The sequence below is a fragment of the Pelophylax lessonae genome, assembly GCF_965119305.1.
Source record: "Pelophylax lessonae genome assembly, chromosome: 2".
NCBI lineage: Eukaryota > Metazoa > Chordata > Amphibia > Anura > Ranidae > Pelophylax > Pelophylax lessonae.
This window is the reverse complement of record NC_138769.1, coordinates 326,307,195-326,323,990: the sequence shown is the minus strand read 5'-3', so window position 1 is coordinate 326,323,990 and position 16,796 is coordinate 326,307,195. Positions and strand designations below refer to the sequence as shown.

Genomic DNA, 16,796 nt, shown 5'->3' with positions numbered 1-16,796 from the left:
TAAAATACAAATAGTGCAGCGCTAATATATTATGATGTGAACATTCTAATGCATAAAATTAGACCGTGAATCATGCAATAAAGTAAATCTGACAGTAATGCACAAATATATATATTATAAATAGTATACCATTAACGTGATATAGTGTAAACCATATAATCATCAAACGTGCATTAAAGTGAACATAAGTCCATATTAGAATCCAACAAAAATGCACAGGTCCCAGGATGGACAATGATAGAGAGGCGGCTTGAGCCCCACGGAGGTGATGTAGCAGGAATACATCCGTGACAGATATATAAATAGGCTGCTTACCAGAAGCCACGGCCTCCAAATTAATGGACAGGCCACACACGCTAAGATGTAAATATCAATATATTCCTTCCTATGGAAACCAGGGCAAAGGGATGTTTCTCCACCAAACCTTTTGTATCAAAGCTCCGGGCAAACAAACCACCATGTATATCGTGAAGAAACAAAAGAACCCATAGCGTAATCTAGTTTAAGGAAAACAAAAATACATTTATTCCATATTGCACTTACATTTAGTAGATAAAATGATCGCATCAGTAAAATCTTTAAAAACCGCGGCGTCCCGCCTGTAGTAAGGAAGCCAGGCGTCTAGGGGGCGTGGTAGCTGTGCGTCTGGTACCGTCGACCGGTTTCGTCATACGTGACGTCGTCCGGGGTGTGGTTACATGTCTGTTGTTTAAAAAAAAAAAAAAAAAAACTTTACAATCACTTTAAGGTAAAAAAAAAAACACCTCAAGCCATTAAAACTGCTTTAAGTCTAGCATGAAGATAAATGTTGTTAAAAAAATCCTGTAAAGAGTAGATTTCCTTTGCCGATCTCCATCTGAAATTTAGAGGGACCAATGGATCGATGGGAGGAGAAATCTACTTTCCTGAAACAATTTGGTGTGGTCCAGTGTCACTCTTTCAAATAGGATAAAGCGGCACTCAAATGGCAGGAGAAATATCTGCTCCATTGCATATACATTTTATAGCTAAAATATCTGTGGGCCATAGAGGGTTTCTGATAAATAGAAAAAGTACTTGTTATCAAGCATTAGAAAATTTGAAGCTGAACCCCATCTTTTGATATACTTTACATAGTTCATTTTGGCTCAAACAAACAAGTTCCCTATTAACATGTGAGGCTGCGGGATGTGCTGTATAAACTTTACAGTATGCAGCTGAGGTTACATACGGCACTGTGTTCTGGGTTTGAGCCGAGACTTCTCATACCCAGAACACAGTAGAGTCTATTACAGCGGTGTCAGCCATTCAGAGAGCAATTTATTCTGTCAAGGACTAAATTGCAATAAAAAAAAAAACACAAACTAAATATATGCATAGGTTTACACCCCCTTTCATATAAAACACCTCCATCATCACGGATGCAACATTTTTTTTTTTTTTTTTTTATACGTAACATTCATTTAATAATTGAATATCATTTTGTGCATAGTCAAAGGGTTTTCAAATGATTGCAATAGAAATACATGCATCTAGAATGTAAACAAAAATTGATATTGTGGCTAAAGGATTTAGATATTTTTTTCCCCAGTGTTGTCAACAGGTCTCCAGTATATTTTAAATTTCATATCTGGTAATGCTCTTAGATTTTTTAGGTGCTGATTTTCTTACTCTAATTTCTTCCTTCCTACGATTTGGCAGGCTTCCTGTCTGTGTGGCACAGCACCATGCCTCCTTTGTGGATGTTGTCCATCTACCAAGAACTCCACTATAACACGACTGACATTCTCCATCTTTCTGCTTCTTGGAACTTTAGTAGCTTGCATTATGATCATACCGGGGGTAGAAAACGGACTCAAGAAGGTATGTGGCTTTTTATTTTAGAGAGGTTTTTATTTGTGGTTTTTTTTTTTTTTTCTTTTTATGTACAGTTGTATTTGGAAATTTAACTAAACCTAGCCTAAAAATACCCTTGATAAACAATTTTTAGATCTATACAAGGTTGACTTTTGCTAAATTTGCCAAGATGTAGCTTGTACTTGAATACCACAATATGCAATTTGCTGTTTTTGGCAATGATCCAGAATACCCTGGGAAAACCGTTTTGCCTTGTACTCCTAGCCCACATACTGTAGAGAAGACTAATGCAAATGACTAGGCTGTGATTGAGAGATATAGATTGAACACAGAGGAACAAGGTGTTTGGGGAGGTAGGAGATTTAGTTGGGGACCCTGTATGTTATACCTCTCATTTTCTTTGTCATTGTTTTTCCTTTTACCCTCAGTTGCCTTGGTTCTGCTCCACATCAACTACCATTACAGGCAGTGTAAATTGTGATATCATAGTTGGTCACCAAGCTGTCTACCGCATGTGTTTTGCTATGGCTGCCTTTTTCTTTTTATTTGTCATAATAATGATATGTGTGCGGAGTAGCCGGGACCCAAGATCATATATACAGAACGGGTGAGTGAGCGCTCCTTAAAGCACTGGTAAAATTAAGTTTTCTGTCCTAATTTCTGTTTTTGCATCTGTATTGCTGATTTGTATTTCTCTAAATCTCAAAGATCCACAGAGATTAAAATCTGAACCCTATGCAGCTATAAAAATGCTGGTTAATGTAAGCATTTATATAAAAAAAATAAAGAAAATCGTTAAATGCATTTTTTTAGACTTAAAGTGAACTAGTGCCCAGATTTTGCATGCTAAATTATAAACAAACTCTGAACAAAAGTAATAGGGATTTAAACAAGCCAACATTCACCTCTGTATCTATTAGCATTGTGGGGAAATTTTAATCTACAAAGTTATCAACACTAAAATCACAACTTCTTTGTCCTTTACTTTAAGGTAAATGCATGTTTCTAAGCTGTTAGAAATGTGTACAGCTCCTATGAACCAGAGCAATTTTTACATTTTTGTTATGGACCTGTGCATTTGCTAATACTAAAAATATCAAAGTAATAACAGTGTGTTGTGTGTAATTTTTTTTTTGTTTTGTTTTGTTTTTTGTCTCGCAATTTGTTTTTATTTATTTATTTTTTGCGGTTCTTAAACAAAATATGTAACAAAAGTAAAAAAAAAAAAGTGTTGGTTAAAAAATGAATGAACAAAATGAAAACAAAAAGACATTAGGTGAATAAATAAGCATATATTATAAAGTGCACAGTGCTCAGTGCAAAAAGAATTTAAACAATAGAAATGTGATAAATTGTCCGCATAAATATTGAATAAATATTTAATTTAAAATATAATGTAGAAAAGTCCTTATTCCTTGGTACAAATAAATATATAAGTATAAAATGCTCAGGTGCAGATCGACCCAATGGGAATAGTGCTCCAATGAGTGACCCTCCAGGTCCCCTACTCACCACAAATCAGATAAATCAGCGCATATAGAATCAAATGCAGCAACCGAGCTCCAATATCTGTAGTTCCAAAGGATAAGGAGAGCCTTGGTGGGATCGCTCCAAACAGGCAATGATCGTGGTAATCCAGATATATGGAATAAAAGAAAGGGGCCAATAGTGTAATATATCTCGAATAATTTATTCCCCCAAAGCTTTAGATTATACTTACAAAGAAAAGCGATAATATTCGCATGGAAAGAAACAATGAGTAACGCCGCAATGGCGTGCGTTCCACCGATTCCAGGAAGTAAACGATCGTCGGTTACAGAAGGAGAAAGGCAGGCGGCTAATGTAAACACAGCCGCCTGTCATTCTCCCTTGTGTAACAGCAGAGATCATACGGTCCTGCTATGTAGGACCGTAGATCTCTGCTGTTACATGAAAAGCCACATCCCACAACAGTAAGAAGCACGCCCCTAGGGACACACATAGCCACTGCATCTCTAATAAAGTTAACCACTTCACTGCCAGTGTCGTTTTTACAGTAACAGTGCATATTTATAGCACTGATTACTGTAGTAATGTCACTGGTACCCCCAAAAGTGTCAAAAATGTCAGTCAAGGGTCCGATCTGTCCACCGCAATGTTGCAGTCCCGCAAAAAAAATCGCAGATCGCCGCCATTACTTATACTTGTATAACTTACCTCGTTAAAAAAAAAAACAATAAAAATGACAAAAATCTTTCACTTAGTTTGTAAACGCAATAACTTTTGCTCAAACCAATCAAAATACGCTTATTGCGATTTTTTTTTTTTTTTTTTTTTTTACCAAACATATGTAGCACAAAACAAATTGGCCTAAAATATGAAATTTTGATTTTTACATTTTTTTGGGGGGAATTTCATATAAAAAAAAATTGAAAAATATTGTTATTTTTGCAAAATTGTCGCTCTTTTTTTGTTTATAGCGCATAATCAAAAAATCGCACAGGTGATCAAATACCACCAAAAGAAAGCTCTGTTTGTGGGAAAAAAGGACGTCAATTTCATTTGGGTACAGCGTCTCACGACCGCGCAATTGTCCGTTAAAATCACGCAGTGCCGAATCGCAAAATAGGCCCTGGTCAGGAAGGGGGTAAAATCTTCCGGGGCTTAAGTGGTTAAATCCTGCCCAAAATATACTGACCTTGACCTTTGACCCTAGCACTAACCTAGATCAAACCTTATTCTAGGTATTTTTCCTTTTGTTTTTTTACACAGATTTTTTTTTCTTCTCTCTCTCTCTCTTTTTTTCTCAAGGAGAGAGAATGATACAATGGGGTTTGTATCTCCCGCCCCCTCCACAGCCCAACAATTCAGTGAGCGCTGGAGGGCCAGAGCAGAGAGGGCCACTAACAGTCACTGGCTCTCTCCTCACTGAAGACTGTGAACTGCGCGATCAGCTGTCTTTGATGGCTCAGTTCTTGGTGTAGAGGAGGCGGGGGACAGATGCAGAATTGGATCGATGCTGCATCCACCTAGGTGAGAATAAATGTGTGTTTGTTTTTTTTTTTTGTTTTTTTTTATATTCCTGAGCTTCTCTTTTAATATAATAGAAATAGACAAATCAGCAGGAAAGTAATAGTTGAAGGAAGGAGGAGAAGGAGTTAATTAGTGCTGAAAAGGGTAAACTAAAGAAACGAATGTTTAAAAAGGGATTAAACAGAAGAAATGTAACCTTTCCCTGTGGTACCTGAATGTCCTTGAATGGGAAGGGTGATATTTCAGTCATCATTCTGTTCTTGGTGTGATCTGATTCTTTGGAGGCCAGAGAAGAGCTATGGGGCCTTATAGACTCCGGATCTCTCTACAAACAGGAACTGTTGTGTTTTTTTTTTGTTATCCCAAGAGATGTTTACATTTCTTGTGATAGCAATAAAAGTGATCAAAAAAATGTAAATTTACAGTTCAAAAAAAAAAAAATCCAAAATTTATAAAATGGGGGAAATTTTTTTTTTTTTTTATGAAGCACCCCCATCCCACCGTTCTCATATGTAAAGGCGAATGCATACATAAGAAGATTCCAGGATCACAAAACTGGTATAATTTAAAAATCCCATATTGGTTCCTATATATGTATTGCAACTGTATTTGGCTGTTTGCTTGAATTATTTTTAGGTTGATTTATGAAAAGTAGATCACACACACAAAATTTAGGATTTTAATCTTTTTAATTTTTTTATGCATTACAAATGAACTACATGCACATATTTTGTGCGTTATTTGGTTTCCTTGTTGCCTTGATGGTAATAATTTGAATCTCTGGCTTGTTTGTTTTGTTTAGGTTTTGGTTTTTCAAATTTCTGATTTTAGTGGGCATCACTGTTGGAGCTTTCTTCATCCCTAACGGAGTGTTCACCACAGGTAATTTTGCACAAGTCTGCAATTGTTTAATTTTTTTGACATCACTTATGATGGCTATATAATATTCAGTGGTAAACCATTGTTTCAGACTTTTGTTTCAGCCTTTTGCTAGAAATAAAGTGTTTGATATCACAGAGAAATTATGGTTTGTTTGCAGGACATTTGAATTTTCTGAAAGAATGTGTCCTTTTTAATGAAAAGCATTGTTTTATTCATACTAGTGATTGACCAATCTTGTTTTTTTATTGACGATACCGATATTTTGGTCATTGCATATCTGTATCGGCCGATTTTTTTTTTTTTTTTTTTTTTAATTTTTTTTTGATTTTTTTACAGGTACTCTTGTGGAGGGATCTGGGGGTCTAAAAGACCCCAAACCCCTCCTCTGCACTTAAAAGCATTCAAAACGCTGCTTTTGGCTGTTTTGAATGGTGTCATTTTTTTTTATTTGAATGTTGATTTTCTGTCGGTTTTTTTTCTCATGCAGAAAAAAACTGCACTTTGTGGTGTGAACAAAGCACATATAGAACCCTTGTTTTCTCTGAGCCCTTGCAAAATGCAAAAAAAAAAAACTGACCTCTGCACTGTGGTGTGAAGGAGGCCTTAGGGCTGCATTACATGGCATTGCAGGAAACCAGTAGTAAGATTATTGCATATTTGGATCTGCCAGGAGTCCAGCTTTAAATATTGTCAAACCTGGCTTTTAACAAATTTTTAAAACTGGTGGCTTTTTTTTTGTTTAATTATTGGGTCTCTGTAAATTTAACAAAAATGGGAAATTTGACTATACTGTATGATTCTTCTGTGTCTGTGGCGTCAAATGGACAATTCGCAACCCTATTAAGACGTACTAATTGCGTATCTGCCTCACTCAAATCTTTCTGTGTGTTCTCATGCTTGATCGTTTCTTCTTGTGTCAGATTTTGTTTTAAATTCAGTTTTTTTTCTCTTTCACACAGTGTGGTATTATTTTGGCATGGTTGGGGGTTTCCTGTTCTTCTTGGTCCAGCTTGTACTCATTATTGATCTTGCCCACTCCTGGAGTCTGTCTTGGCTGCAGCGGGCTGAGGATGGCAATACTAAGTGTTGGTATGCAGGTAAGAAGACAGAAAATTATCAGTGCAAATTAATCATTCTAAAGTACAAGGCTATTAAAGGCTATTAAGGATTAGAGTCGGTTCACACTAGCGCGACTTGTCAGACGACTTGACAGCCTGACAAGTCGCGCTCCCTCGCGGTCCATTGACCGCTACAGGACCCGTTCTAATAGGAGCGACACAAGTCGCTCCGACTTAGAAAAAGGGTCCTGTACTACTTCGGGGGGGCGACCTCGGAGCGACTTGCATAGACTTCCATTATGTGAAGTCCCTGCAAGTCGCTCCGAAGTCGTGGTGCATGGTAATGCACAAGTCACCCCTGAAGTAGTACAGAGTCGTGTCGCCCCAGTGTGAACCGACTCTTAGAGAACAAATTACAATTTCTTAGTAAATGTTGTGGTTTGGCACTGCTTTAACATGCCACTTTTTATGTCAACAGCTCTTCTCATATGTACTTTGCTGATCTACGCTGGTGCAATTGCAGCCATCGCGTGTCTGTATGTTTACTACACTGGATCTGGGGCTTGTGTTCTCAACAAAGTGCTCATCAGTCTCAACCTTATATTCTGTGTTATTGTTTCTGTAGTGTCTATTCTTCCCAAAGTACAGGTAAGAAAATGTTCTGAACAAAAGAAAATATGTTCTGTGCAGTTATGTGTTGTTTCATAGAATTTATACTGTCTCCTAAATGTATTAAAGTTAACAGGACCAGAGTTTCTTCATGACTGCTGGATGTCTTGCCTGAACCTGCCCATACAAAAAAAAAAAAAAAATCTCTTACCTATTGCTGCTTAATCACTGTATTAACAACCCCAGATGGAGACTATAATGTATATTACCTCTAATTATCCTTCTTCCCCCTTTTTTTTTATTAATTTTTTATTAATATTTAAACTGTTTCTACATTTTTTTTTTTTTTTATACAATTGCTCTCCCTCCCTGCCCAGCCCTAAACACTTACCTGACACCTCACCAATCCAGCCCCCTGTTTCGGGTACAGCACCTGCTCTCCTCTCTTTCTGGTCTCACAGACACAGACAGCAGCGGGAACCATAGGCTCCTGCTGCTCTCAGTCAAATTCTTGTGAGGAGGGAATGGGGCTTTGGACACACACAGTCCTGCTCAGAAGCACAGATGTCCCCTTAGTACAGGGAGGAAGCACTCCAGCAGGAAGCAGGAGAATACCAAAGCGAAAGTAAGTGACCACTCTGCAATATTGTTTCACAGAGGAGGGAAGTATAACATCTTTTTTTATTTTAGGGGGAAAAGTAGCCTTTAATATCAATTTAAATTTGGAATTCCATTGCTGATCTTTTTCTGAAAGTGCTAATTGCCTGGCTGACACTATGAATGGCAACACTTTTGCAGAAAAATAAATGCTGACTTTTCTTGCTTGTTCTGGGTACCTAACTTAGTATTAACTCCCAGGGGAGACCCGGAAACTAGCTTTTAACACACTGAAATATCCAGTACCTTTTAAAAGTACTTTGAATTTAATTTTTTTTCTTTTTTGCAGGATGCTCAGCCCCATTCAGGATTACTACAATCATCTGTTATTACATTGTATACAATTTTTGTCACATGGTCTGCTATAGCAAATTTTCCAGGTGAGGAACAAGTCATAAAAGCCCACAGAGACTGAATAAATGAAAGAAAAAACTGTAATGGATTGTGTATTGGATTCATTGTTATTGCTAAGCTGCAATCACAGGCTTCCTACATAATTTCTGTCACCTGTTTCTTTTCCAGATAAGACTTGCAATCCTACATTGCTTGCTATTGTGAATAATGGAACCGGTTCTACCACCCCTACAGTGGCTCAGTGGTGGGATGCTCCCAGCATTGTAGGACTTGTGATCTTTATTTTGTGCACTCTCTTCATCAGGTCAGTTGGTATGTGTTTTTGCTTTGGTTGGCTATGATGGAAAGAATCTGTTTTTTCTGACTACACTGGATCCCATTCGGGAATGGGACCCTTTCCTGCTGTGTTAGTTATAGGGCTACATTATATGATTTGATTATACAGTTACTGCTGGAGTGCTTCAGTCGACATTTTATGTACACTTTTAAGGAAAGAAAAGCTGTCCATACAACAAAAAATGTCCTTGGTCCAATTTGAAAAGGGGTTATTTTCCAATGTAATTTTGTGCAACACTGGTTGTGTTTTTTTTTTTTAATCTATTGGACTAAGGCTGGCCATAATATGTTACAATATTCAACCAACTTGTGTCCAGGCAGGCAGATCCTCGTGCTACATAGTTAGTCTGGTTGAAAAAGGACACAAGTCCATCCAGTTCAACCAATAGAAGGAAAAAAATATATACAATCCTATATACACAATTCTATACTCACTGTTTATCCAGAGGAAGGCAGAAAAAACCCCCAATAAAGCCTAATTCTAATTTGCTCCAGCAGGGGGAAAAAAAATCCTTCCTGATCCCCTAAGAGGCAATCACATACTCCCTGGATCAACTCTACCTATAAATTTTAGTATCCAGTTATATTATGTGTACCTAGGAAAGAATCCAGGCTTTTTTTTAAAAACCATCTACAGAGCTAGCCAGAGCCAGCTCTTGAGGGAGTCTATTCCACATTTTCACAGCTCTTACTGTGAAAAAGCCTTTCCGTATTTGGAGAGTAAGCCCTCGTTCACACTGAACACTGCTTTGAAATTGTGCGACTTCAGCTGAACTCGCATGATTTCAAAGCCACATTTCAGTCCGACTTTGTGTGTGGGTTCATGTACAGATGCCAATTGAAGTCGCCCCCGAGGTCGCCAAAAGTAGTGCAGAAGCCAGTTTTGGAAATCAGTGCAGCACCACAATGTCATAGTCGCACCGATTGGGACGCTCCAATTGCCGGCAATAGGCTGCAATTTAACATGGCATTTGACCTGTCAAAATTTTGCATATCAAATTGCGCCGATGTGAACGGAGGCTTAATCTCTTTTCTTCTAGACATAGAGTGCCCCCTTGTACTCTGTGATGACCTGAAAGTGAATAGCTCAACACCAAATTTACTATATGAACCATTTATGTATTTATACATGTTGATCATATCCCCCCCCTTAACCACTTGCTGACTGTGCTATAGCCAAATGATGGCTACAGCGTGGCTGGCCAGTTCTGGGAGGGTGTCATGACATCCTCCCTTGATCGCACCCGCAGTGGCGCGCTCTGTGATCGCTGCGTCCTCCGGACACAGCTGGTCACAGATCAGGGTAAAGAGCCAATCCGCTTTTTTTTTACCACATGATCATCTGTGTCCATTCACCGCTGATCACGATGTAAACGCAAGACGGTTATCTTCATTCCTTTTCTCACGCTGACAGCTTGAAGAGACGAGAGCCGATAACTGACTTGTGTGAAAGCGACACCTACACTGAGAATCGGGCACTGATTATCAGTGCAGTCCCACCAGTGCTCATCAGTGTCACCTATCAGTGCTGCCCATCAGTGAAGCCTCATCTGCACACATCAGTGGAGGAAAATTACCTGTTTGCAAAATTTTAAAACAAACTATGAAAAACTTTTTTTTTTCCTCTTTCATTCTTTAAGGGACACAGTTCTTCATCTTCATGACCGAAGGGTTATGCTGCCCCCTACAGGAGTAGGACACTAGGCCACTAGGCAGAGAAAAGCTTGAGCACGCCTATGGGGCAGTCCCTGGGGGTATAGTCCCACTTCCTGCTATAGGTATTCAATTTTTTTCTGCCTAGTCAGGATTAAGGACCGAGTTCCTTGCTGAGATCTCTGGTCCTAGCTTTTTTCCTTCTTTTATTTTGTTCTTGTGAGAATCTACTATTAACTGCCAGATTGGGCGAGGAACTGGATTCTTAGGGTCCCCCCAGTCCGGCCAGTGAGCGCATGCAGACTGCAGTTCCACACTAGGTCGGCTGCGACATAGCCCCACTGGATGGGGACTGGCCTGCGAGTTAAACGTCCCGCAAGGGCGCTTACCAACTGACTTTGGCCTGAGTCGCAACGTTTCCTCCTGGCAGACAGCACCCACATTACGATGGAATGGTGTCCTGTCTGGCGCGGTGCCCATCCTGTTCCTGGTGTAGTAAGTAGATGTCCCCCCCTCTACCCCTGGCGAGTTTTGGGGCAGACGTGGGCCGATCCCTGGGATGGTCCAACCCCCGGGTTCCCCTCCTTTTCAATCGCGTCTCCCCTCCCCCCAGCTCGGTGGTCTATTGTGGCCTTTGTCCCCCATCTGCTTCTGCTTACCCATCCCCCTATCGCCCCCGGGGTGGAAATACCTTTCTTAGGTGAATGGGGTGTGGCGATGGGGATGGGGGGGAGCACACCGCCGGCGCCCAAAACTATCACTCCTTGAGGGGGGGTGGGCATGGTGGGGGTGCCTGTCTGGGCCCCCTTCCCTGTTGGAACCATTTTTATGGCCTTAGGATGGGGCCGCCATTTTCTTGTAGCCTGGTTTGCAATAGATCGGCGGAGAGGTTTGTGTAGCCTCAGCGGCCATTTTCCTATAGTTTTCCTTTGAAAATAGTGGAGGCCATGTTTTTGGAGATCAGATGGACGGTGATTTGGCATTGGGAAATCCTCAGCCTCTAGTGCTAATAGCCAGACATGCCTTTTACGGATTGCCGTGCGGTGTGCAGAAGCTTACTGTGATCTGACTGGTGGTGTTGAGTGCCTGGGCCTCCCTCCCCCTCTTGCTGCCATACAGCGGTAGTGCTGTGCTGGGCCTTGTGGTGCAGACAGCACGGTGGGGTGTCCCTTAACGTGTGTTTTTACGCTTGTGGTGCAGATTACGCTCTCCATTCATGGAGTCACTGAAACATGTTTCACCACCTGATCCACTCTCAGAGGCTGCCGGCCCTCCGGGGCCCCACAACTGGCTGCACTGACGGTGGTCCTGGAGTCCTTGGTGTCCAAAGTGGATTTGGCCCTGGGCAAAAGGGATACCTGCTTCCTCTGTCTCTTCAGATCCAGGGTCTGAATTGGCCGGCGCAAATGCCAGTTACCCTTCGGGTCTGTGTCCACGCGCCCCATGTGCTCAGATAGTGAGGATGATTTCCTCTGTTCCGCTAGCCGCACATGAAAACGCGCTAGTGGATGCACTGATTGTATCAGTGTGGGAAACCTTACATATGGAAGATGTGACTAATGCAGCATCAGATGCACAGGTCACCTTTGGCACCCACAGGTCCTCCAAAGCAGCAACGGTGTTCCCCTTTCCCGCCTTCTTTTGAGGATATTGTCTCAAAACAGTGGGGGTCCCCAAAATGCACCTTTACAATCCCTAAGCGCTTTTCAATGTGGTACCCTTATGAGAAGTCCCTCCTTAAAATATGGACGGTACCTCCTGTAGTGGAGTCTCCGGTTCCCAGGTTGAATAAAGCCACGTTAATACCAATAGAAGAGTCTCTGGTCTTCTCTGATCTGGCTGGTAGGAGGTCGGGCCTTGACCTGCCATATGCACACTGTGGCTGAGTCGGCACCTAAGGCCAGTGTCTACCATGACCATGGTGTCACAAGCCATGACTGAATGGGCAAAAGTTTTACACCGGGACCTGGAGGAGAAACAGCTCCCTCCTTAGTTGGTGGATCAAGTGGTCTAAGACCTACAGTTCGTTTATGACGCCTCTTTGGATGCCGCTCCCTTGCTTTCTAGACTGTCTCAGCAGTGGTCCGGTGGCGCATTATCTGACTAAAGTGCTGGCCTTGTCCGATCTTCTGTTCGTGGGAGAGTGCCTGTTTGCAGCTTCCCTGGATGACCTCATCAAAGGCCTCACAGGGGGAAAGAGTACTCTTCTTCCTCATGTTTCCGAGGGTAAGGAGTCCCGTCACAGACGGGGACACTCTTTTTCTAGAGCGGGGTCTGCCAGGCCTGCAGGCAAAAACTCCTCCGCTTGAAGGGGTGCCCTCACCTGTATCAGGGGTGAGGGGACGTCTTCACTGTTTTCTGGACCCGTGGACCTTCCTAATTCAGAAGAGGTGGGTCCACAAAGTCGTTCGATCTGGCTACAAGATCGAGTTACGATCATACCCGCCGGCAAGGTTCTTTCCTTCCAACCTACACTCCTCCCCAGATCGCTTACAGGATCTCTATGGGGCAGTGCAAGACTTGTTGTCTCAAGGAGTGATCGTCCTGGTTCCGATGTCGGAACGCTTTTAAGGTTTCTATTCAAACCTGTTTACGGCTCCCAGGAAGGAGGGCAAGGTGCGTCCAATTATGGACCTCAAGGTGCTGAACTGCTTTGTGGGGCTACAGAAGTTTCGAATGGAGTCCATTTGCATGGTGGTAGCATCCCTACATCAGGGGGACTTTCTCACATCCATCGATATCAAGGACGCTTACCTTCACATCCCCATTTGTATCGCCCATCAACGCTTCCCGCTTCCTCCGATTTGCCGTAGGAGAGGAGCATTATCAATTTGTGGTGTTACCCTTTGGTCTCGCCTCCGCTCCTCGGGTCTTCACAAAAGTGCTGGCCCCCGTTCTAGCAAGACTGCGTCAGTGTGGGATTGCGATACTGGGGTACTTGGACGATCTGCTTTTGTAAGCAGAGTGTTCGACTGCTTTGTTGGCCAACTTTCCTGTCCACAAGCCTGGAATATTTGGGACTGACTCTGGACTCTGCCTTGGCCAGAGTGTTTCATCCTCTGGCAAAACTTCAGAAATTGCAGGAGGCGATTCAGCTTCTGCTGTGCAGCAGATGGTCATCTCTTCAGACTTGTGTGCGGGTGCTGGGCCTGATGGTGTCTATCTTTGAGGCTGTTCTGTTTGCACAATTCCACACAAGATCTTTGCAAAAGGAGCTTCTGGTGAAGTGGAACAAGGAACCTTAATCTCTGGACAATCTGATCATGTTGAGCCGGAGAACAAGGGGGTCCCTGGTTTAGTAGCTTCGCTCTTCGGGACTTTTTCAGGGAAAATCTTTTCATCCCCTGGATTGACTGTTGTCACTATGGATGCCAGCTTATCCTGGTGGGGAGACGTCCTTGGCTCAGATTATGCTCAGCGAGTCTGGACTCTGGATGGTCACTTCATACAGAGGTGTTCAGTCAGTTGTGTCTCCGGTGGGGAACTCCCGAGGTTGACATGTTGGCTTCTCGTCTCAACAGGAAAGTTCAGAGGTTTGTGGCATGGTCTCAGGACCCTCTAGCCGATGCCACAGACCCCCTAGTGGCTCCCTGGGGTCATTATCGTCTGATATATGCCTTTTCTCCTCTCAAGCTTATGCTGCGACTCCTGCGCACGATCGAGGCAGAAGGGATTCCGGTCATTCTAGTGGCTCCAGACTGTCCTCGCCAATCTGGTACTGCTGGTTGACCAATGTTCCTTGGAGACTCCCTCTCGGGGAGGATCTGCTGTCTAAAGGATTGATCTTTCATCCTGCTTTACAATCCTTGGCTTTGACAGCTTGGCTGTTGAAAGCCAGGTGCTGAAGGATGGAGGGATGTCTGATTTAGTGCTTCCTATGCTTTTAAAAGCTAGAAAATCTACTTCCAGGAAGATTTACCATCGTACTTGGAAGACTTACATTGCGTGGTGTGAGTCTCCTTGGGTTTCCCTTTCGCTACTTTCCTGTGACTCGGATCTTAGCTTTCCTCTAGCGAGGGGTTGAGCAACGTCTGGTCTTGAGTACCAATAAGGGCCGGGTCTTGGCGATTCTTTTTTTCTTTCAACGTCCGATGGCCTAAAACTCCTTGGTACGTACATTTTTCTAGGGAGTGAGACACTTGGGCTCCCCCCGGTGCAGTCTCCATTGCCGCCTTGGGACCTCAATTTTGTGTTGTCAGTTCTTCAGAAACCTCCCTTTGAAAATACTCAGGAGATTCTCCTGCTTACATTGTCCCAGAAGGTGGCCTTTTTGGTGGCTATTACTTCGGTGCGCAGGGTGTCTGAACTGGTGGCGCTGTCTTGCCGTTCACCTTTATCTAGTTGCTCACCGGGATAAGGTGGTTCTTTGACCATGTCCATCTTTCCTTCCAAAGGTCGGAAGGTTTTCATCTGATCTAAGACATTGTGTTGTCTTCCCTGTTTCCTAAGCCTAGGCATCCTAAGGAAGTTGCTTTGCTTTCTCTGGATATGGTTCGGGCAATCAGGGTGTACCTGGCAGCTATGGAGTCATTTCGTAAGTCAGACTCATCGTTTGTCCTCACGGATGGACCTCGCAAGGGGCTGGCTGCTTCTGCTGCAACCATTTCCAGATGGATCAGGCAGACTGTGGTTAAGGCTTATTCTATGAAGGGTCAGGTTCCTCCTTTCCCTGGCAGGGCGGGAAAGGGGTAAAAGTGCCTGGTAGGTAAGTGAATAATCTCCTCTTCTCAAGAGAGCATAAATTCAGTTGCTCTAATTTTTACTCATAGCTGAGCTCCTCCATGCCTCTTATCAGTCTGGTTGCTCTTCTATGGTTGCTCTTCTATGCACTTTCTCCAGTTCCTCGATATCCTTTTTATGAACTGGTGCACAAGACTGAACTGCATATTCCTGATGAGGTCTTACTAATGTGTACAGGGCAAAATGATATCTCTCTCTCTGCAGTTCATACTAAGAGTTTTGCTCACTTTTGAAATCACTGCTTGGCATCGTATGCTACTATTAAGTTAATGATCTACCAGAACACCCAGATCCTTCTCCACCATTGAGGAAAGTTTACAGGAACCAGGTCCTGCTAGTGGTGGATTTTAAAGGCACTCCTACGGAACGGTATATAGATTAAAAAATCATTTATTAAACATCATATAAAAATACATAATAGATGCCATAATGGCTTAAAAAAATCAACACACATAAGGTATGTATTGGTTACACATAAGGTTGGTGGCATAGATATAAAACCTCTACAAATAAACTTTACACAAGAGGTGTTGGATTGGCGTAGTGGTTGGCGCGTTTCGCTTCATGCTTCCTCAGGACCAGCTGCAAATATGCCACATATATCTAGTTACAAAACAAACATTGTTATTAATTTAGCATTAGAAAAAAATATTTTACTATAATACTACATTCAATTACAAATGATCATCATCATTTACATACCACATAAGCCCAATGCGGTCACATACTTCTGAGGGGTGGACACAGGAGACAGGTGGCAGCATGGGGTATGTAAATGATGATCATCATTTGTAATTAAATGTAGTATTATAGTAAAATATTTTTTCTAATGCAAAGTCAATAACAATGCATGTTTTGTAACTAATATATATATATATATATATATATATATATATATATATATATATATATATGGCATGTGGCTGGTCTTGAGGAAGTACGACGTGGAATGCATCGACCACTACACCAATCCAACACCTCTTGTGTAAAGTTTATATGTAGAAGTTTTATATCTATGCCAATACCAACTGATACCAACCTTATGTGTAATCAATACATACCTTTTTTATGTGTGTTGTTTTAATAAGCCATTATGGCATCTATCATGTCTTTTCATATGATGATGAATAAATTATTTTTTAATCTATATACCCTTCCATGTGAGTGCCTTTAAATCCACCACTAGCAGGACCTGGTTCCTGCAAATTTTCTACTATAGTAATTACCCAGAAGTGGCAAAGGTTTAGGTCTTTTTTTTTTCTATTCTCCACTATGGACTCCCCCAGCTGTTCTTCTCCTAGTATGTAAGATGCATGCATTTTGGTACTACATGTTGGTAGATGTAAAGGAGATTGTACCAGAAGATCAGATTGTAATGTGAGTGGTAAGCCTAAAGTGTTACTAAACCCACAACAGTAAAAGCAGTCTGTATATGCAGTAAAGCATGCTTGTTATACTCACTCTGAAACCTAAGGGGTTAATCCCCCGCTTTGAGTAAAAAGACTGTGTGATTCTGTCTCCTCTGATCCTCCCCTTCTTCCACTGTCCCCTGATAATTTCCTGATAACTCAGAGTCCATAGAGTTAGGGTGCACATGCTCAGTTTGATGTGTATGATGTTTGCTAGAGAGGTTTTTTTCTTGGGAGGGTGCATGTGATC

The 16,796-nt window shown here is 41.9% G+C and overlaps 1 protein-coding gene across 1 annotated transcript in view; it reads left to right on the top strand.

Moving 5' to 3' along the window:
• Positions 1–16,796, top strand: part of SERINC2 (serine incorporator 2) — a 70,876-nt gene that overhangs the window by 49,735 nt on the left and 4,345 nt on the right. Inside the window, exons 2-8 of the mRNA XM_082247804.1 lie at positions 1,681–1,842; positions 2,265–2,443; positions 5,651–5,730; positions 6,690–6,827; positions 7,267–7,436; positions 8,344–8,434; positions 8,577–8,712. Coding sequence (XP_082103930.1) covers positions 1,681–1,842; positions 2,265–2,443; positions 5,651–5,730; positions 6,690–6,827; positions 7,267–7,436; positions 8,344–8,434; positions 8,577–8,712 — 956 coding nt within the window. The remainder of the gene's footprint in view (positions 1–1,680; positions 1,843–2,264; positions 2,444–5,650; positions 5,731–6,689; positions 6,828–7,266; positions 7,437–8,343; positions 8,435–8,576; positions 8,713–16,796) is intronic.